The sequence below is a fragment of the Clarias gariepinus genome, chromosome 19 (genome assembly GCF_024256425.1).
Source record: "Clarias gariepinus isolate MV-2021 ecotype Netherlands chromosome 19, CGAR_prim_01v2, whole genome shotgun sequence".
In the NCBI taxonomy this organism is placed as follows: domain Eukaryota; kingdom Metazoa; phylum Chordata; class Actinopteri; order Siluriformes; family Clariidae; genus Clarias; species Clarias gariepinus.
In genome coordinates, this window is record NC_071118.1 from 22,936,944 (window position 1) to 22,959,517 (window position 22,574).

The 22,574-nt window shown below is 38.4% G+C and overlaps 1 protein-coding gene across 5 annotated transcripts in view; it reads right to left on the reverse strand.

Moving 5' to 3' along the window:
* Positions 1–20,935, reverse strand: part of LOC128507165 (endoplasmic reticulum metallopeptidase 1-like) — a 53,690-nt gene extending 32,755 nt beyond the window's left edge. For 2 of the 5 annotated variants that reach the window (XM_053477839.1, XM_053477841.1), the window contains exon 1: positions 20,553–20,935. In XM_053477839.1, the coding sequence (XP_053333814.1) occupies positions 20,553–20,857 (305 nt within the window). In that variant the 5' untranslated portion in view covers positions 20,858–20,935. Of the gene's footprint in view, positions 1–16,264; positions 16,381–18,447; positions 18,742–20,552 lie in introns of those variants that run through there. The other 3 variants (XM_053477838.1, XM_053477837.1, XM_053477840.1) reach the window with 3 other exon arrangements.
* Between the last annotated feature and the right edge of the window lie 1,639 nt (positions 20,936–22,574).

A 22,574-nucleotide genomic window follows, 5' to 3' on the forward strand; every position in this document is an offset into this window, starting at 1 on the left:
TTCTGAAATGCTGTGTTACTTTTACGCCAGATGTAACGGGACACGCACCTTCCAAAAAGTTCAACTTTTGTCTCGTCGTTCCACAAGGTATTTTCCCAAAAGTCTTGGCAATCATTGAGATGTTTTTTAGCAAAATTGAGACGAGCTTTAATGTTCTTTTTGCATAAAAGTGGTTTGCCTTGGAAATCTGCCATGCAGGCCGTTTTTGCCCAGTCTCTTTCTTATGTTGGAGTCGTGAACACTGACCTTAATTGAGGCAAGTGAGGCCTGCAGTTCTTTAGTTGTTGTCCTGGGGTCTTTTGTGGCCTCTCGGATGAGTTGTCTCTGCGCTCTTGGGGTAATTTTGGTCGGCCGGCCAATCCTGGGAAGGTTCACCACTGTTCCATGTTTTTGCCATTTGTGGATAATGGCTCTCACTGTGGTTCGCTGGAGCCCCAAAGCTTTAGAAATGGCTTTATAACCTTTACCAGCCTGATAGATCTCAATTACTTTTGTTCTCATTTTTTTCTGAATTTCTTTGGATCTTGGCATAATGTCTAGCTTTTGAGGTGCTTTTGGTCTACTTCTCTGTGTCAGGTAGCTCCTATTTAAGTGATTTTTTGATTGAAACAGGTGTGGCAGTAATCAGGCCTGGGGGTGACTACAGAAATTGAACTTTTAACTGTGATAAACCACAGTTAAGTTATTTTTAACAAGGGGGGGGCAATTACTTTTTCACACAGGGCCATGTAGATTTGGAGTTTTTTTTCTCCCTTAATAACATAATCTTCATTTAAAAACTGCATTTTGTGTTCAATTATGTTATCTTTGACTAATAGTTAACGGTTTTTGATGAGCAGAAACATTTAAGTGTGACAAACATGCAAAATAATAAGTAATCAGGAAGGGGGCAAATAGTTTTTCACACCACTGTATATATATATATATATATATATATGTTAAACATAAATATATATGTAACATATATATATATGGGTCAATGACGTGACGACCCCTTTTTCTGTCCGGGTTAATTTTATTTTGCAGAAAAATCTAAAAAATACATAAAAATTTCTCATCTACTTGTTATACCTTCTTTACCTACTAAACCACTCTAACTTCTCCAAATTTTTAATTTTTCATCATTTTTCTGCTATCCGAAGTGCCAAAACACCATATGGGGCGACCGTCCGGCCTTGACTTTAGTTGGGACAACTGGTTTAAAAACACTTTAAATCAATGTAAATATATCCCTTTTTCCTAGTTGGCATAATTTTAAACATGTTTTACATCCATTAACAAAACTATAAAGCATTTGCTCATATATTTCTATCATGATATACAAACGAATGTTGTCCGAATTATGTTGATTCTATCCATTTCATCCGGGGGAACCATCAACAAACCACAAGTTTGGAACCTTTATTTTGAAAAACATTTCAAGGATGGGATACTGCATCATCCAGACACAAGTGAAGACCCCCTGGAAACAACTGTAAGGTAAATCAGTCTCTCTCATATAGTAGGAAAAAGCTGTTTTTTAACTGCTGTAATGTCGTAGTCACTTTTGGTCATCATGTGGGGCGACCACCCCAAAACTGTGAATTATAATTTTTTTCCACAAATCTATATTTTGATGATAAATTTGATAGTGCTTTGTCACTAGAAGAAGCTAGTTTGGTTTCTGAAAACATCATATGGGGCGACCGAGTATCATGTGGGGCGACCACTGCTAAATGTGTTAAATGATAGATATCTGTCCTATATTTGTAGTTTTCATATTCTATACATCAATTATATACATAGAGTTAATTGTTTAAGTATAATTATTTGTATATTTTATCTTTTTTTCTAAATTCAGCCATTTTCCATTCCTTTTATAGGGATAAACATTTATTTTAACTGGATAATGAAGGAGACTCTGATATTATAGAATAAACTTGTGAAATAATGGTTTTCATAAAATGAAAGGGCACCAAAGTTTATCTTTCTTCATCAGTTTATCTACTTACTGATATGAGTTCAACTAGTCTTAATGATACATAAAAATGTGAATTCTGAGATATATTACGGTCGCCCCAGATGACTTTTTTAAGGCTATGTTTTATTAACTTAAGTGTAAAAACACTAAAATGAATTTTTTTTTACTTTTCTTTATAAAGGCATGTGTACACTACATTCCAAATGTTTAGAAAATGGCCAAACATATCCATATTTTTGGTATTTTAAAAATTGGCCTATTAAAAAGTCAATGACCCATATATATATATATATATATATATATATATATATATATATATATATATATATATATATATATATATATATAAACATAAATTCATCGATTCGGCGTCTTTTCTCCCGTTCCCTCTGTCACAGCTTTCAAAAGCCCTGTGTTTTGCAGATAAGGTGAAAGGTTATTTTTTCTCATCGTTTTAGCTCTGAAGCAAATCTGAACTATGTAGGCGCTTATCCAGACCCCGAATATTACAGTGCTGATCAGATGAGCGAGAAACATAGACGTGAGTTTCTGACGTGGTATACAATACAGAGATACTTATGAGGGCCTGCGCCATGTTAAGAAAGGAGTATATTGAAGAGGCGAGGGTCGACCCCTTTAAGTCAGCAACCATAGCGTCTGCATGTATGTCTGTTTTTTGCACGGAATTCCTGGAAGAGCGCACCATCGCTATACCATCGCCCGATGATTATAGGAGGCAATGTAAAAGATATTCAAACACGGGTATTCAATGGTTAGAATGGATCATGTTCAGCGAGAACATCTTTATCCAACACGCGCTGAACAAGGGCGAAAAGCAGTTGGGGCGGTATTTTGTAGACGGCTATGCCCTGGTAAACGGAGTACAGACAGTTTATGACAGTTTATTTCAAGGATGTTTCTATCACGGATGTACACAGTGTTTTTCTCCTCAAGACAATAATCCTTTAATGGATAAAACATATGCATGTGCATGAACGAGGAAAGTGAGGAGAATCTAAGGCGTTGTACACGGGGTAAAAGTTGGAGCTATAAGAGAGCATACGTGGGAAGAGATGAAGGAGACCCATCAGGGTCTGCAGAGTTTTCTTAAGAGCTTTAATCCTCCTCAACCGCTCTCTCCCCGCGATGCGTTGTACGGTGGCTGGACCTGCCCTGTAAGATTGCGGTACACATCAGGCCCCACTGAAAGCATGAGGTACGTAGACGTGACCTTACTTTACCCTTACGTGACTTAATAATTTTTAAAGGGGTCATACGGTCCTACATGCACTTTTTCAAGCTGTTTGGACTGAAATGTGTGTAAGGAGAGTGTGTACACAACCACTCTACAATGATAAAGAGCCGCGCAGTGATTTTCTTTTCATTTATTAAAATGCCCCTTCTGAAATCAGGCCAATCTCAAATGCCTGTCGATGTGACGCCACACCGACAGAGGCCGCTCCTACTATAGTTGATTGACACCGGTGTTTTAGCAAAGACCCGGGAAGAAGCTGTTGGCCATTGTTTTTTAACGCTGGAGCAAAATGTCGCCTAAGCGAGTGTGGTGTACAGCTGTTGGGAGTAATAGTGAACACAGCAGTCGTCATTCACTACCGACATCTGAGCCGCTGAGGACGCAGTGGCTGAATTTAGTTTTTAAAGCTAACGTCCCCGTCGATCTACCTAAATGCGTTCATGTTTGCACTAATTATTTTTCACCAGACTGCTTTATAAACGCGGGTCAATATAAAGCAGGTTTTGCTAGGAAGAAGCTCCTTAAAAATGGATCTGTACTAACGCTTCGTGTTCCTGCTTCATCTTCACCAGGCTCGGTGAGTGTAATTTCTTTTTCTCTGAATCTTTGCAGATCGCCTTTTCTAATAATCATGATGAATGCGGAGTGTAAGTTAACTTGCACTCTCATAGAACATGGTTATGTCCTCTTCTTCATGTACATCCGTTTCTATATAGTTGCTAATCGCACGTTTATAATAAACAATGCTTTAAGGTGATTGTCTAGTTGCAAACTGTGTACGTAGTCGGAAAACTATATTATGCTTACCTTTGTAACGCTAGATGGTTTATAACGGTGTCTGTCAATGATTAAGAAGTCATGTAAACACATCAGTAAACACATCGCGTTCATATCTCTCTCAGTACGCTACTTACCCTGTGTTAGCTTCTCTGCTTTTTTTTGTTGTCGCGGCAGCGCAACAGCCTGTTAATTCATGCCCATGCAGTGATGAGAAAGACAAACGGGTCGATGCATGTCCATTCTTTTAATTTCTGCGTTGTCAGGCGATATTACAAACTTCCGGGTGGGTTCCGTACTTAAATCAAACCAAAAACTACTTAAGAAAACAGGCTCAGGCTCTATATTCCAGCTTATCTCGCGTTTTCGCACTTTGGACTGCATTACCCAGAAAGCATTGCCCGCAAAGGACGTTTGGTTTTCACTCTCTGCCGCTCATGCCGACCTATTCAAGGGCTACATCCAAACTTTTTTAAAAGACAAACAAGAGGCAAGCAGATATCCATCAGAGGTTACGGACGATGAGGGTAAACAGCGTTACATAGCCGAGTAGAACACTTATCAGGGTATTCTGTTAGACGCAGCCAAAATCGCCTTTAACCCCACCAAAAGACAAGTGGCTAAACTTTGTCTGAACAGCTTCTGGGGTAAATTCGCTCAGCACTCCAACATGATTAACACCGAACTCGTAAGCGATCCTAAAATCTTCATTAATTACATGTTTTCAGGTAATCATAATGTTAACTATTTCAGCTTCCTAAACGAGAACGTCGCTATGTTACAATGGCAGCACGGTGAGCGCTGTATCGCACCCCCTAACAAAACAGATAATGTTTTATTGCAGCCTTTAAAACAGGCTACGGCCGAATGACCCTCTTTAGTTACCTGGATCAGCTGCAAGAGAGAGTCTTGTATTATGACACAGACAGCCTGATCTATATAACCAGAGAAGGCAAGACCCCTCTTGAGATGGGGAATTATTTAGGTCAACTAACGGACAAATTGGATGGGTTTTGCAAAGGTTTTGCGTCGTTTTTGACAAGAGACGTCTATTGGCCAGGGGTGGGAGCTTACCTTTTAGCTACTAAATAAAAATAAATAAATAAACATGTCACACCTCGAGGCTGCGGAGGAAACAACTTTCGACCCTAGACTAAAATTACCATTTTCATATCTGGTTGTGAGACCCAGTGGATCAGGAAAAACTTTCTTTGTAAAGAATGTGTTGGAAAATTGTACACGTTTTGGATACAAAGCCTGATATTATTGGATATACACATGTTTTCAACCAATGTACAGTGAAATGCAGAAAATGTTGAATAAAAGGATAACGTTTTTAGAAGGTCTGCCTGATTCATTTGATGATGAAACTATTTTTCCTAAAGATAAAAATCATCTGGGGTCTCATGTACAAAGACTTGCGTTGAATTCATACTAAAACATTGCGTACGGACAAAGCTGTAAATGTGCGTACGCAGTAAAAAAATCTGATGTATGAAACACTGCGTACGCGGTATCCCACGCATATTCTCTTTGTACATCCGAATTAACGTGAAATTGAGTGCACGTGCACGAGCACAAAACCCCCTTCCTGCCTCCTCCCCCGTATAAATATGGTAATGACTCCACTTTGGCAAAACCAAACGAAAAAGCAATGGCAAAAGCAAGCAAGAAGAGAAACTTCACAAAATGTGAATTGGAGGTGGACCGGAGAAAAACTGTGTTATTTGCAAGTTTGTTCTCCGGAATTTATAAGAAAAATTATTTAAAAAAAATTAGCTGGAATAATATCTTTAAATACATCACTCACCAAGAAGCCACCCATCGCGCACCCTGCCACCTTGAAACCTAATCCCAACCATGCTGTTTGTGAGGATGAATGAATCATGGGTTGTCCCAGGCCACCTTGCCACAATATTTTTTAGGCGCATTTGAGCATCACATATTATTTGCACATTTATTAAATGGAAATGTTTCCGATTCACGTATGCAAATTCGTCTTAAGATGGCGCCTTTATAGTAATGTGCGTGCAGTCGATCGCTCCGATTACATTAGGAAAACTGGCGATCGCTGCAAATTGCGCTTTAATGTTTTGCTGGTCAACTACATGGTATGGAAACCTTATATACCTGCTAGACATGCGGATGATCCCGTCCCATACAGCTGGCATTGCACGGCTCAAAGACGACTGGCTTAACCCCGAGCGGTCTGCCAGTTTCCTTTGAAAATAACCAGTTGCCAGGAAACCAAGCGTTGTCAGCACCTGTAAGGGAACGGGTATTGCGTGGCTCCTCGCTGTCTCTCTTTCCAAATTTGGACCCAACTCAGCACAGAGCTCCAAAAGGATAGCTCTTGGAAATCTGAAACGGCTAATAAGCCAGTCATCGTCGTGGGCCAGAAAATCACTGTGATCCCTAAAAATGCGTTCCCTTCGGATTCGGCCATTGCCAAGGGTTGTATACATTTGCAAATGCTTTTATATGTTCTAAATCACATAATTGGTAGAAAAATATTGTGTCAATTAACCCATTTTATCAATTTTAAATTAATAGCAATGTTTTTCACGTGTTGGTGCGATACTTTGTAGTGTGCAATTTAACATAATTGCCTCTAGGAGTCGCCAACGTAAATAAAACAAACACACACAAGAAATACACGTGCGCCAGACATGAAGTTGGCGTGGAAGAACGCACATTCTCATGTTAATTTCACTGTCCGACCGTGAGCGTGAAAACTGGCGTAAGCAAAGTTTTTGTGCGCACGCAGCGTTGATACTGTACATGAGGCCCCTGGTTATTTTGGATGACATCGTTTTGGAAGCCTCTGACCATCCTGAAGTGGTTAAAATTTCCACACAGTATCGCCATCACAGAAATATGTCTGTTATGTTTCTGACTCAGAACATTTTTTATAAAGGTAAATACAGTAGAACCCTGAAATTAAACTGCACATATTTTATTTTAAAACCCCCTTTGACAAGCTGCAGATGTCTATATTAGCAAATCAGATATTCCCGAGGCAGAGGGCCTTCTTTTTGGAGAGTTATGAAGACACTACAAATAAACCGGCGGTTTTCTTCTACCATTACACAGCACGGCTTTACCGTTCGTAGCGCAGCTGATCGGCGGTACCATTTCTAAATAAATAAAGAATGATCTCGCAGAAAATGTATCTTGTCTCCCCTGAACAACTAAACCATCTAAACAAGAAGGTTAAGCACAGTGAAGATATCAGAAAAAGAGCCGAAAATGAGCTGGATCAGAAGATAAGAGAGATACTGGTTTAGAAAAGGATATCACCCGACGAAAAAAATGAAAAAGTAAAACGTTCTCCTGCAAAGATAACTTAATCTTTAGAAACAGAAGCAAGGCGAGAGATCGGCCTTACTTTACCTAAAGAAGCCGAAGACCTCGTCGAGGCCCAGAAAGAAAAAAAAGACGATATTTTAAAAGACGTTATCGAATGCATTAACCCACGTTTCAAAAAGAATGCCAATTATATTTTACATAAGATATCAGAGGCCTCCGGGCCGGGGGAGTGTAACGAAAATGGGGAGTTTATTTTTAAGAAGCGTGTGATTAACAGTGACCACAGTCGATTTAATAAAACATTTAACAAGCACCGGCAAGATGTCTATTAACAGGCGCCTGACGGGCTGGAACGCTTTTATACAGACCCTCTTAAGCCTGAATATCCCCTTATCGACCATCCCTAGCAGCCTTGCACGGCGGGACATTGAATCGCTTAAAGACAGTGGCGCTGGTGGCTCGACGGGTAAAAGTTACGACGCTGTGTTATTATAAAAGCCTCTCCGCCACAAGCCGAGACATCCCCGCTATCAGTAATTAAAAAAAAGAAGAAAAAGAACATGCGACTCGCAAATCTTTTACCTCGATGGATTAATTTTTCATGAAATGAATGAAAGAGAGCAGACAGTGTGATTAAATAGACCCGCTCGATGATTCCTTATACAGCTCTGATATCTGTTCATAAACTCAGACACCATCCTGTCATTTTTTATCACGTCATTTCCGTAAAAAAATAGCACGTCTTCGTACGCCACTCCGCATGCCCTATGATACACATATGATACAGATAATACACGCAATGTTCGCCGCAGACAGCCGACATGGGTCTCTACCGCCGCAGACAGCCGACATGGGTATGTTATGGTAGAAAACGTTTTTCGCCCCTCTTTGATTTTCCAAAAAATCTAGGATTGTTTTTGGATAATACATAAAGTCAGGAGAGAAACCAAAAAAGCTCGCTTCCCTGTCGGCGTTCAAAAAGAGAAAGAGCCAATGTTCTTTGGGCATGTGTCGCGGGTGCGTGTTAACTATAAAATAGGCCAGATGATGAAAACTTTTCGGTAGCATAAGTAGCTCGTCAGAATTATAAACGCCCCTGAACGAATCTCCCAGTAGATGACGGAGAAGATTTTCCAGCTGATGATTGTTAATTTTTTTTCCCTCCTCCGGCGGAATAAACTTAGTAAAAGTCAAGTAGGACGTTTCTTTTAGAGTTTATTTCAAAAATCGAATTTTAACAGGCGTACACTATCAGCGTAGTTGGGTGGGGTAGTGGGGTGCAAAAACGTAATTCAAGCCTTAAAGACCCGCTGGATATGGGAAAACAGCCTCTGTGTCTTCGGAGGGGCTGAGATTAAAAACAAATAAAGAAATCCTGTCTGTTGATGGCGAGTGGTAGATCTTTCAGATGTCTCCCTGTAGCTGTAAATATGTTGTAAAACTCCTTGACGGCTAAGCCATTGTTGAATTAGGTTGAACCGTCTTGACACAGCGCCAGATATTCGACGTCGTTGTGTATGAAGTTAAACGGTAAAAGGTCACGTTTACCTGTGAACGCTTCGTGATTCACCATAGCCAATACCACGTATTTGGGGGTAGCCCCCAGAAACAGATTCTCATGATTACACACGCAGGAATTCTCCGGGATAGAGTAGGTTTTCATGTTTATACGCAAAATAGGATACAAAGAGACCTTTTTGATTAAAAGAGACGCTCCCAGTATTTTTAGATTATAAACACAATTGCTCGGATGCATGAGGCAAAAATCATCATTAGCGCGAATCAACCTGATTCACAGGAGTCTTTCGCTGAAAAAAATGTGCGCGTGAAGAGCGCCTAATAGATGAATCTCCCTAGATTCCTGACTGAATCGAGCCCTCTAAACCAGGCCTCGATTGGGGCCGTTTACCACCACCAGTGAATCCATGGCTCCCGCTGTGTCTTTGTAAAACAGACTGGCACTGAATTGAGTTTTCAGAGTATCCTCTGAATAATTCAGCAAGGTCTCTATCATAGCCCTGTAAGGGCGCGTCGGGCAGAATATCCGATCCGTCAGGATTAGTAATTTTCAATCTTAAAAATAATAATGTTTCAGTAAGGTCAAGATAATGATCTCCGCTACCGTTTATTATGAATTCTATCGGACCTCTATCGGTTATTGCGGATAAAGGTTGAATCTCTATGTGTTGGCTCTCTTCGACAGAGAGCTGGGTCATAGGGGCCGAAAAATAAGTCGAGCTCCGTCATGGTGCATTCGGACGATTTCTCATGTAAAAGAGCCATGTCTGATTTTTTATTTTTATTTTCAGTCAACTCTAAAATATGTCGCGAGACCTCGCCGTCGACCTCCTTCCTGCAGATCTACTTTCACCAACTGATTTTCTATCATGAATATTCCTATATTTTCCCCTTTTTAGATACACTTTTTTTGGACTTTTATACGCCTTGACCGGGCGGTCGTTTTATGGCTCTTCGAGATTCCTGTCCCCTCCTGATCTCCCGAGCCTTGCTTTCCTGACGGCTCTGCTAATTACGTCCGAAGCGATGCCCTTAGCAGTACTGTTAGATGAGGCTTAGCAACGTTAAAACCCTTTTTTACCAAAGGTATTATAAAACGAAACAGTCTCGAAAAAAACGACCGACTCCTCGTTCGTACATAACCGGGGCACCGTTAAAACCCGGTAAACCATGAAGTCACAAAACGCCTGGGGTCCGCTCTGTAAGTTAACGAAGCCATAATGATGTTTTAACAAGTCTGAAATGGAGCGTGAGTAGCGTCTTACCATAGGTGAAGACTACCTGTTTATTCTGATCAGATTTAATCTCCACATGTATGTTTTCAATATGATTCTTAGCCACGGGTACGTAATGGGGGGTGCTGTATGAGCAAGTGATAACATCTCTATATTTCCCCCCTATTTTAACCGTGCGTAGCAGAGGCGCGTATGCGTCACCTACGATCTGCGGAGTGATGACGTTGATATAAAAATAGAGATGATAAAATCCCGCTTTCATGTCGGCGGAGAATGGGGATATTTTTGGTCCGGGGCCTGTCGTAAACCATTTACCAGGTTTCACACCCAACATGAAACACAGAGGGGCTGTAAAATGCAGCCGATAGCGACCGCTTCCCATCCATTGGAAACACTGTAGGGGTCTATTAAAACTTAACCCGACGTCAAATCCTATCTGTCGAAATTCCTTGTTCAGAGTTTTCATAAGGTGATCTTTGTCTTCATAAACACCATATTTTAATTTAACTCTATGCTGGGTAAATGCACTCAAATCCATCTCGCCAGCGTCGCCGCGAGTTCCGTGTTCCCAGGTGTCTATCCACATAAAACTGGCTCCCTCTCTTGGTAGGTTATGCCAGGAATGTGAATATGATACATCTGTCAGCGCCACTTCCCACGCACTTCCCACTTTTCCGTCGAGGACTATATGCCTGGCCATGTCCACGCGAAAACTTGAACTCCTATTATTCTTAAACACGTCGTAGCTCGCGTTCGAGGGTAAGGTGATGTAGAAAACCTCTCTGCTTGAACGTTCCATTGTGCAAATGATTGTGCATCTTCCAGTTTGATTTTTTTTATACGTTGATTAAATCCCCGGCTTTCACGTAGCTGTTGAATTTATCAGGCCAGTTTCGCCATTTCACCATATAATGTTTCACCCCCCTTATCATACGCTCTTCCAGAATTTTTTGTATCTGAAAGACTTTGTCTTTAGCGACCTTTACTTTTGTAATTCGGCCTAGTAAAAAGTACCCTCTAACACTTCACCGTCATAATCCTTTAATTTATACACAAGAGGGAGCTACAATCAGATACCGTAAATATTTCGTCCCTGAAACTAAAAATATTTCGTCCCTGAAATATATTTCGTATATTTTTTCTTAAAAACACTTCTCAGCTTGGATATTCTCACCAGGTCGCCCTCTTTAAAATTCATCTTTAATTTTTTTTTGTGCCGCAGAGGGAACGTACCGTAGAGGTTTTGAAAAACTTGAGAAGTGTTTTCGGAAGTCACTCGCATAGGCATCATTTTTATACTAGAATGGTATGTGTTATTATAACTTTTGATAAAATCCTGCAACACGTCGATGTATCTAAAAATGTTTTTAGCGGTAAAATAGCGATTTATAGTTCGATTATATCTCTCGACCACGCAGGCTGTCACATCTCTATGTGTTGAAAAGCGTGATGTTATTTTTTCTCATTAGAGTTTTATTGTAGAATTCGCCCCCTTTGTCTGTCTGGAGGAAACGAGGAACCCCGCTGTCTTTTAAAATCGACGCAAAGGCGGTGGTTACTTCTGTAGCTGATTTTTTCTTTATAGCTCTTACATATGCTTTCTTAGAAAAAAAAATCTATTACCGTCAGTAAATACTTAAATCCATCGTTGTATATCGCAGAGATCTGCTTGAAACTGGTTGAGAGGTCTCGAGGTAAAAACTCTTGTTCGGCTAGAAATTCCTTAACCCTCTTGAGATTTATTTTCTGACCTGATTCTTTTTGTAAGGCCTTGTGCAACCTCTGCACCCCTCCGAAACTGGCAGGATGTGAAGGATCGTAATATATTTTTTTCATTAGCCTATCAAGGTTTCGAGACATCTCTAATAACTATATTTTTTGTTTGAATGAGTGTTTATGGCTAAGACTCGCTCTCTGTGTCTGTGATGTATCTTACTATACTATTGTCGTTTAAGGTGTGTGCGAGTTTTATCATCTATTTAGCTTAACACAGAGAAGTGTTTTATGACCCGATAGTCTCTGTCACTGTGAAGTGCTTATTTAGGAAGTGTCTGTTTTATGACCCTTTGGTCTTTAGTCAGTGTGAAGTGCTTAATTAGGATGTGTCTGTTTTATGACCATAATAGCCTTGTCCCTCGTTTGGGAAGTGTATATGTTATGTAATATGTTTGGCCATTTTCTAAACATTTGGAATGTAGTGTACACATGCCTTTAAAAAAAAAAAAGTACAAAAAATTGACATTTTAATGTTTTTACACTTATTTTATAATACATAGCCTTAAAAAAGTCATCTTGGGCGACCGTAATATATCTCAAAATTCCCATTTTTATGTATCATTAAGACTAGTTGAACTCATATCAGTAAATAGATAAACCGATGAAGAAAGATAAACTTTAGTGCCCTTTCATTTTATGAAAACCATTCTTTCACAAGTTTATTCTATAATATCAGAGTCTCCCTCATCATCCAGTTACAATACTGATTTTTACTTCAAAAGCAAAAACTGAATTAAAATTTATACAGATATTACACATTCAACAATAGCATACCACTGATTAATATCTGAGGCTAAACTGATGGATATTTTGTTATGAATTTAGTGTAATTATTGCCATTTGTTGGTTACCCCACATGACATATGGTCACCCCAAATGATAAGAAAACCACAGGTATAAAAATCTCAGTTAAAATGTACACAAAAGAGTTCAAGACGAAAGAAATTGTAACTCTTTTTATTCGAATAACATTTCAACATTTAAATATAACAAATCAGAAGGACATTAACATTTAAAATTATATCATTTTTATTGCAACACACATTAAATGCTTCAAGAACTTAAGAAGCTGAGTAAAGAATATTTTTTTTGGAACCTTTTTGATTTACTGGACAGGGAGGAACACTACTTGCATCTCAATTAATCTTTCAACATTCAAATATCACAAATAATAAGTTTCTTTTTCTGGCCCTTTCCTTTTCTTTTCTCATTGTAAGGGCTATATTTTATTCTTGTAATTTGTTGTTGTGTTTATTTCATTTCAATTAGTTAGTTAAGCATTATACATTAAGTTAATTGAGTTTATTAGTTTAAGCACTTAGTATTATACTCGTAAGTTGTATTGTGACATCATTTCATAAGTTGTTCTGTGACATCATCCCACAGTTGTGTAGCTGCATGTCTATCACGCACGTTAGTTGCAAGTTGTAGTTACGACACGGAAGGATACAGAAAGGTGTGGAGAACACAAGCTTTTGACCGTGATACTGTGAGGTAAAGGATACAGTAAAATAAGTTGTTGTAACTGTAATCTACCGAAGCTACAGAACACAGCAAACGACTTGTCGTGACTACAGTGGATTTATGCAAGAAACCTTAACAACCGTTGTACTTTGATGTTGAGATACTCTGCTCTTGCTGCAGGGTCGGAGTTGACTTTCTGTCTATGACGGGCAGTCTTCTCTTTGCTTGTTAATTGTGCCATCTAGGAAATAGGTAAAATAGGTTAAAACTTGTTTTAAATGTCTAATACATGTATAATCAGATAAATAGAATGTCATTGTGTAGTTGTTGTTGTTTTTTTTTTACATTTTTCCTGTAGGATTGTACTACAACAAAAAATAAATGTTTATCGCCATAAAAGAAATGGAAAATGGCTGAATTAAAAAAAAAAAGATAAAATATACAAATAATTATGCTTAAACAATTAACTCTATGTATATAATTGATGTATAGGATATGAAAACTACAAATATAGGACATGTATCTATCATTTAACACATTTAGCAGTGGTCGCCCCACATGATACTCGGTCGCCCCATATGATGTTTTCAAGTTTACTCAAGTATAACAGGCTAACGGTTAGCCTCAGAAACCAAACAAGCTTCTTCTAGTGACAAAGCACTATCAAATTTATCATCAAAATATAGATTTGTGGGAAAAAAATTATAATTTACAGTTTTGGGGTGGTCGCCCCACATGATGACCAAAAGTGACTACGACATTACAGCAGTTAAAAAACAGCTTTTTCCTACTATATGAGAGAGACTGATTTACCTTACAGTTGTTTCCAGGGGGTCTTCACTTGTGTCTGGATGATGCAGTATCCCATCCTTGAAATGTTTTTCAAAATAAAGGTTCCAAAATTGTGGTTTGTTGATGGTTGCCCCGGATGATATGGATAGAATCAACATAATTCGGACAACATTCGTTTGTATATCATGATAGAAATATATGAGCAAATGCTTTATAGTTTTGTTAATGGATGTAAAACATGTTTGAAATTATGCCAACTAGGAAAAGGGATATACAGTATTTAAGTCGATTTAAAGTGTTTTTAAACCAGTTTTCCTAACAAAAGTCAAGGCCGGACGGTTGCTCCATATGATGTTTTGGCACTTCGGATAGCAGAAAAATGATGAAAAACTTAAAAATTTGGAGAAGTTAGAGTGGTTTAGTAGGTAAAGAAGGTATAACAAGTAGATGGGAAATTTTTATGTATTTTTTAGTTTTTTCTGCAAAATAAAGTTAACCCGGACAGAAAAAGGGGTCCCGGTCTCGGACACCCCACGCAGTTTAACCTCATCCGCTGGTGATCAGTCCATAGTCTCATTTGCACTTCTTCAAAGTTGTCGCGGAAAAAGTCGTCCGTAAAACCCCACAGACACTCGTGGTGTTTCTGACTAGGATGGTCTACGATACAACCATAGCAGGTTTCCTCTCGGTAGCGATACACAACTATAGACAGCAGCCTTGTCACCAAAGTTTTTATCTCGTTTAGATGAAAACGGGAAAGCTATCCGTCTGTCTCATCATCGTGACGCAGCGTAACCGTCACGCACTCGCAGCCCTCCCAATCACACTGTTGACTTTCAGACATTGTTGAAGGCACCGAGGTTTGCTCTGAGTCACTCGCCATGACACTGCTGACATAAATTCGGAAAATGTGACGAATGGATCGAAGCTGTGAACTAGAGGGATTTAAACTAGCCGCCTGATAAAGAGGCGGAGCTAGAAGAGAGCGCGCCTCGTCACAAGCTGATCCCTCCTATCACGACTCTTGTGGAAAAGTCCTGTGATTCGCTCCCCGAAAACTTTGTGCATTCTGATCCAGGCGTCGATCGGGACGTTGAGAGTCGGGTGAAAAACACCACACTCTGTGTTGAAGCGCTTCATGGTCACCGATCCTTCTGGCTCGTTCTCGCTGGTCAAGCCTCAGCTCACGCGGTAAAACCATTTACCCGTAGCTGCTGCCTCCCATATATTTGTCTCCCATATTATTATCATCGGTCTTTTCTTTGATTCGTTTTGCAGCACAGTCTTTGTTGTTGTTGTTTCATCGACACAAGTTTCTTCTTCTTCAATTTCGTGACAGAGATTTAAGTTCTCACTCTCACTCGCTGGTAAGGCTCCTTTAATCTTCTTCTTTTCTTTAAGTAACTTGAAAACCATCAAGCTCAACACACCCGAGTCGCTTGAGGTGATCGTTGTTTTTTTAACACACGTGTTAAATGTTTCACCGTTTTTAAGTTGGTAGAAAAACATCTCCCCGTCTAAGTATTTAAACACAAATCCCCACTTGCGCCCGTGATCCAGACTAATCCCTTCCCGAAGCGATTCACGCGGTGGTGGCTGAGTTCGACGCAAATACATAAAACTTTTCTTCGGAGCTCTAGTTAAAGACAACTCATACACAGCCTTCAAAGGCAGCTCCAAAATTATTTTAGCATTATTAAGCATTCATTTTTACCGATAATAATGATAATAATACTAATAAAACAAAACAAAACACCTACAATCAACTTCTCGCATCAACATGAAAAAATTAAACGATGTCTAATGCATAAGCATTGTTACACCCCCCTTTTATCGAAACTCTAGGTCATAAAAATCCTAAAGGTCATCCAAAGGTCAACTAAAAGGTCATAAAAAATCAATAAAAGGGGCAGTAAAACTGTCAAGATTCAGTTTGACGAAAGGTTGTTAGGTACTATTTTTCCAATACTATGGAGTTTTTTTTTTTCCCTCATCCAATTTAATTCTCTTCTCATGCGTGTGGTTAAATCTTCCACATGAAAATCCCACTTCTGACACTAATTGTGGTGCGTGCAGTTTAGTTTTGTTGGTCAGTGTGGAAACCCGACGGAATAAGGCAAAACAAGAAGATCTTTCTGTGAAGAACTTTTAAACAGTGTATTGATACAGTGCACTCACCAACAGTACAACTTGCAAACAGTACATGCAGCTGTTATAGTCGGTGCTCTTGCTCCGGCACAGAACGGCAACTTTTCCGACCGTGTGATGAGCATGCGAGCAACCTGTTCTAAAGACTAAATAAAACAGCATGGCATTGCACAAACTCTAATAATGACGTAACAAAACAGCCAATAGAAGTTAAAACAGCATAAACATAAAGGATTTACCTAAAGGGAAAAAGCTTTACTTGCTGCAATATTTTAATTTACTGTAGTGGTCATTGTATTGCGACTGTTGCCACACAGAAAGCTTGGGCTACAAGTTCTTATGACAGGTTGTGTCATGTAACCGATTGAAAACAATAGGTATATTCAATAAAAATTAATGTAAAATAATAAAACCCAAGTGGAACAGATCTTGACATACTGTATGTGCTTATATGGAAGCCTTGCTGGTGTATGTTAACACGAAGGCTTTAAACATTAAATTGTGTACAGTGGAATCTCGGATTGCAAGTAACGCGGTTTGCGAGTGTTCCGCAAGACGAGCAAAGATTTTGAATAAATTTGGACTTGAAGTTTTGGTTTACGAGTATCGAGTATCATGTATCACACATGTGCTTCTTGTTTTGACGCCAAAATAAAATGTATTTTACACGCACACATGTAGTCACAGTGTTATAGTAAACAGTACACGCGTGCACGGATATTGATTATACCAGAAAGGACGCACACTAAGACCCAGCAGGGGAGACGATTGCGGATTTCTCTGCCTTTGCCATGTATCTTTCCTCTAGCTCTGCTTGTTTTTGTTTCTTTTCTCGCCTGTCTATGAGGCACCGAACTCTGCTAGCATCAGTGCGCGAGACCAAGTGTGTTCACACTCCGCGCTCAGTTTTTTTTTTAATCATCACACGTCTCCGCGTCGCACGACACAATGAATCGATTATGAAATTTGTTGCCAATGCTTTAAGTAATCGATATTTATCTATTTAAACGATTTGTTCTTGCAGCCGTATTGTCATTATCGATGTTCCTTGCTAATTTTTCCGATAAAACAGTCTTTCCGTTAATGTGTGTGTGAAGCTCAAATAAGAGAGAAGAAAGGTTTACTGTGTAAGCTGAGAAGAGGGAGAGGGAGAGGGGCTTATTCCTCCTCTACTCTAAACTTAGCTTCACACACACACACACACACACGGCGCCTGCGTGCATAAACGGAAACAGCTTCACTTTTATTTATTTTTAGGTAAAGTGCAGGATAGTTTCTTTTATTTTTACTCTATATTTTGTATTTATTATTTTTATTTATTTATTTTTTTGGGCTGTGGAACAAATAATTTAAGTTTTCATTATTTCTTCCGGAACCAATTATGCTCGTAGTCCAAGGTTCCACTGTATTTGTTTTTTTTTAAGATGTGTCATTTAGAACAAAAGTTGTCCTTATTTTTATAACGTGTAAATTTTACCACTATCGGAATATGGAAATGACATCACAAAAATGCAGAACTCTTAAATTAAGAATATTATTATTATTGTTATTATTATTTTGGTCATGGAAACAACCAGAAAAACACGTGATCGTGTGATATTAGTGTTATTTCTTTGCCTGTGTGACCCATTTTTTGTGTTTGGCTAAGTCATTATATAGTCGGTTAAAATAAAATCATATTCGGTTTGCCATATTGCCTAAGTTGTGCTATGTTGCGTATGGAAGTATAACAGTGCCCAAATTTCTCAAAGCAAAACAGCATACTGAATCACATGAACTGAAAAAAAAAATGTCACAAAAAAAGAAGTTTTTTTTAAGAATTTTTTTCTGCTTTGAAATTTAATCTGAATTAATACATTCTTACAGCATTTATACTGCTTGAAAAGTCTGGCAACTGCAATTTATTGTGGTTGTATATTTCAACTGAAAATGTAATTCAAGCATGTAAAATACTATGCAAAAATATTCACCTTACTAAATTGCTGTTCAAAAATATATTCAATTGTTAAAAATACAATCTTCATAATATTTCAGCCTCACAAATTCAAGTTGAAAAAAAAAACTCAAGTATTAAAATTCAGGTTGAAAAAATTCAGGTATTAAAATTCAGAGTCTACAAATTAAAGTCGACAAATTCAGGTAGAAAAATAATAAACAGTACACTAAAATAACTTGTCTTGCCCTGTTAATTAATGAAAACTAATTTTATTTACCCTTGGTCCATTCTCTTTACAGCACGCAATTCCTGCTCAATCTTACTCAGAGCCATTTCTCCTGCTCCCAGTTAGTTACAAGTGCCGCGTTCCGATCGGCAAGTTGTTCTCCGCAAAGTAAACTGCACAGGGAGAACACTTTAAAGTGCACTGTCACATGGAGCCCAGAAATCGGCAATCCATTGCTCTTCCTCTGATATCCCGGATGTGAAGACCAAAATTTTTTCTACCTGAATTTGGCGACTTGAATTTGAAGACTCGCATTTTTTCGACCTGGATTTTAATACTTGATTTTTTTGAAACCCGAATTTAAGAGGCTGAAAAATAATGAAGATTGTATTTTTAACAACTGAATATATTTTTAAACAGCAATTTAGTAAGGTGAATATTTTTGCATTGAATTTTACATGCATTTTCTGTTGAAATATACAACGACAATAAATTGCAGAGTCTAAAATTTCAAGCAGTATAAATGCTGTAGGAATTTATTCATGGATTCGAGGAGCTTTTTTCAAAGAAAAGTGTAAGTCACTTCAAGTACGCTAGTGAATCCATTAAAGTCCATCAAAGTAACGACAAAAGTTAACGTTAATGCTAGTGTTTTTTTTTTTTTTTTTAATGCTTTGACGCACATTCATTATAGCAGGGCAGGCTATAATCTGTGAATACGGACTTAAAACTAACAGCAGATTAAACAGCTAAATGTAAAAGTATAAATATGATCCCTGTCAGTTCTCCTAATCTAATGACGACTATTTGTCAGAAATCAGTCTTGTAAAAAAAAAATTATATGCCTCATACTAATATTGCCATTGCTTTAATTTTGTTGACAGTTGTTGATACCAATTGACAATCCACTTCGCACAAATAGTTTTTAAAATGCATTCACTGACTTGGCAAACATTAATGATTTGATTCGGGATTTGCACACTAAGACTCAGAAAAAGTGAGATAAAATGATTGCTGTTTAAATGGCATGTGTTTATCCTGTTTTGTCAGGTGACAGAACCTAAACAAATGTTCTGTATATCAGACAGTGATGGAGAGAAGGGTCACAGGTGATGTTGAATGATGACTTGATATTATTATACCTAGTTGTCCTGAGATTTAACATTATTATCAAAAATAGGCTGAGGTATTCTCTGTCAATGCTCATAAGGAATCCCTCAATGTTTTTTTTTTTTTTTAAATTAGGGGACAGAAGCAGATCAGCCATGTTGTAGTTCAGGTGAAGAGGCAAGGTCACAGGAGGTGAATCTGAATGTTATTATATATAACATATAATATGTGTGTGTGTATTATACACGTTGATTATATGAATATTTAGCATTATGAGAAGTGATAGGCTGAGGATGTAACTGATTCACTAGTGTTTTTGGCAAAAGTTTTGAAATGACATGTCTCACTTTTTTGTCGCGCTATTTTATCAGGTGGCAATCCTGTCAGGTACTACTGCAGTCAGAGGGGAAGAGTTAGGGTCAAAGGTGAGGCGTATTAAAGGCATTGTTTAGCCCAAAAACAAACTTTACTCACTATTTACTCCTATAAATGGGACGGGGGATGGGGTGGAGTTATAGGTCCCCATCAATGTCCAGAGCAAATCTACGCCCTTGCTTTAATTAATTTTGGCACTGTTATACTTCCGTAGTTTACAATCACGTCTGTTTTAGTTGCATAAATGTTGAGAATTGTGTGGAAGTGGGTGTGGGTGTGTTTCCGTAAATAGCTGCATATTTGCAGACACTAGAGAAGTTTGTCTGGTTGCATTTCATTGTCTGTTAAACACAGTGATTTAAAAAAGGACACAGTGGTCGTCTTAGTTGGCTTGATCAAAAATATATATATATATTCTGCTACAGTTCGTTTAGATTTACCAGGCTCAGTAATAATCAGCTGACATTAGAGCATAAGTAGCAGACACATCTTATTATCACCTGTTCAAGGGAGATTATTGCATAGTTTAGATTTTATAAATAAATCAATAATCATAATAAAATAAAATCACCATGGAGTGATAGGTGTGTCCAAACTTTAGACTGACCGTTTATTCCTTCACTTTCGATTCGGTTTTGATCGCCTTTGTGCTGAGGGGTGACAGCGCTTACCTTGCCCTGGTGGCGTTGAACTCGGTGGGCTTCCCTATAACGAGCTGCTTCATACACACGTACACTGGAACTACCAGCGCGCACATGAACACAAGCACGAGCGCGCAGGCGACTCCTTCGCTTAAAATGCACGCGCATGGGTAATTTTTTTTCGTCTCCTCAGAGTCGCTGCTTTCACGGCGCTCCGGAGTTTCGCCGTTTTCATCAGACACGTTATTCAAGGAAGTGTTTAGCATTTGGAGCTCAGTGTCCGGGTTCCTGTTAGCGTTCCTAATAAACAAAAAGAAATATTCATTACAACCCATCTTGAAGTTTCAAAAGTGTGAGGAACGCTCTCACAAAAGTTGTGACTTAAAGCGCAGAAGTTCAGTCCTCCTGCGTCACTTGACGTCACCGCGTCCCGAGTTTGTTGAAAGGCGGGGGTGGGGGGGGGTGCTTTGGGGTGACCAGAAGCGCTTGGAGCAAGATTCTGAAAATGAGGGTTTGGGTTTCCCATCGCGCATGCGCAGACATTTCGTCTACCTCTAATCACACACGTTCTGTCTATTTATAGCGCTGCATTGTTTTAAGAAAACAACAGATGCCCGTGACAGTGTTTATTTCAGCTGATACAAATGATAGTACATAAAATACTGTATTTAACCTGATACTGTATTTACCAATTAATGTAAGCAGAAAATCAAAATTCAAAGGCAAAGGGTGCTTTATTGGCATGACAACTACACTCAACAAAAATATAAACGCAACACCTTTGTTTCTGCTCCGATTTTTCATGAGATGGACTTAAAGATCTAAAATTCATTTGGAGACGGCTTATGGTGGAGAAATGAACATTCAATGCACGAGCAACAGATCTGGTGGCATTTTGCTGTGAGACAAAACTGCACATTCCAGGGTGGCCTTTTATTGTGGGCAGTATAAGGTACACCTGTGCACTACTCATGATGTCAGATCAGCATCTTGATGTAACACACCTGTGAGGTGGGATGGATTATCTCAGCAAAACAGATTTTTACAGGGCAGTCAAAAGTCAAAAGTAAAGTAAAACTAGTGAAGAATCTACTGAAAAGGAAGGAAAACAAAAGGAATAATAAAAATGAGGAAGTACAGGAAAGATTTATATGACAAAAGTGAAGAAAAAAAAAGATAAAAAATATAAAATATAAAGTGGCATGAAAGTGAATGATTCTCTTGCATGTACATGTATGCAATTATCTCTTATTGCAGATTGTTAGCTGTTGAGTATTCTTATGTATATATACAGTGATGTTTAAAATAATAGCAGTGTTGAAAAACGTAAGTAAAGCTCCATATCCATATTATAACTTTTAATTTAAATCACACAAATGCATTGGACACCCTGCGCGTTCTATTCTGAATCACGACAAGAAGAAAAATGTGCTAAATGTATTATTAGTTTAAGTGAAGAAAAACAAATATTAGTCAGTTAAAAAAAATAGCCGTGTGGAGTTCAATTGGAGAGGTAAATTATTCTGTCAAAAACAGGTGTCAAACAAGTTCCCCTTATTTAAGGATAAATGCAGAAAAGGTTGTCCTGTGCATTTTTTCTCTAAAAAACAGAGTAAAATAGGTTGTCCAGACATTGCTCAGAACAACAGTGTACTTTGATTCAAAAGTTGAGTAGAGATGGGAAACATACAAAGAAGTGCAGAAAATGATAGGCTGCTCTGCTAAAATGATACCAAATCATTTTTAAGCTTTAAAATGTAGGCCAAAACCAGAAAGACCAGAAGAAAACAAAAACTAACATTCGAATGGATCGAAGAATAAGAAAATTGACTCAAAGAACATCTAAAGTTACCCATTAGTACTGTTACTATTAGAAGACGGCTATGTGAAGTCAAGCTATCAGCAAGAAGCCCCTGCAAAGTCCCATTTTTCAAAAAAAGACATGTGATAAAGAGATTACAGTTTGCCAAAAAAAAAACACATTGACTGGCCTAAAGAGAAATGGTGCAATATTTTATGAACTGATGAAAGCAAGATTGTCCTTTTTGGGTC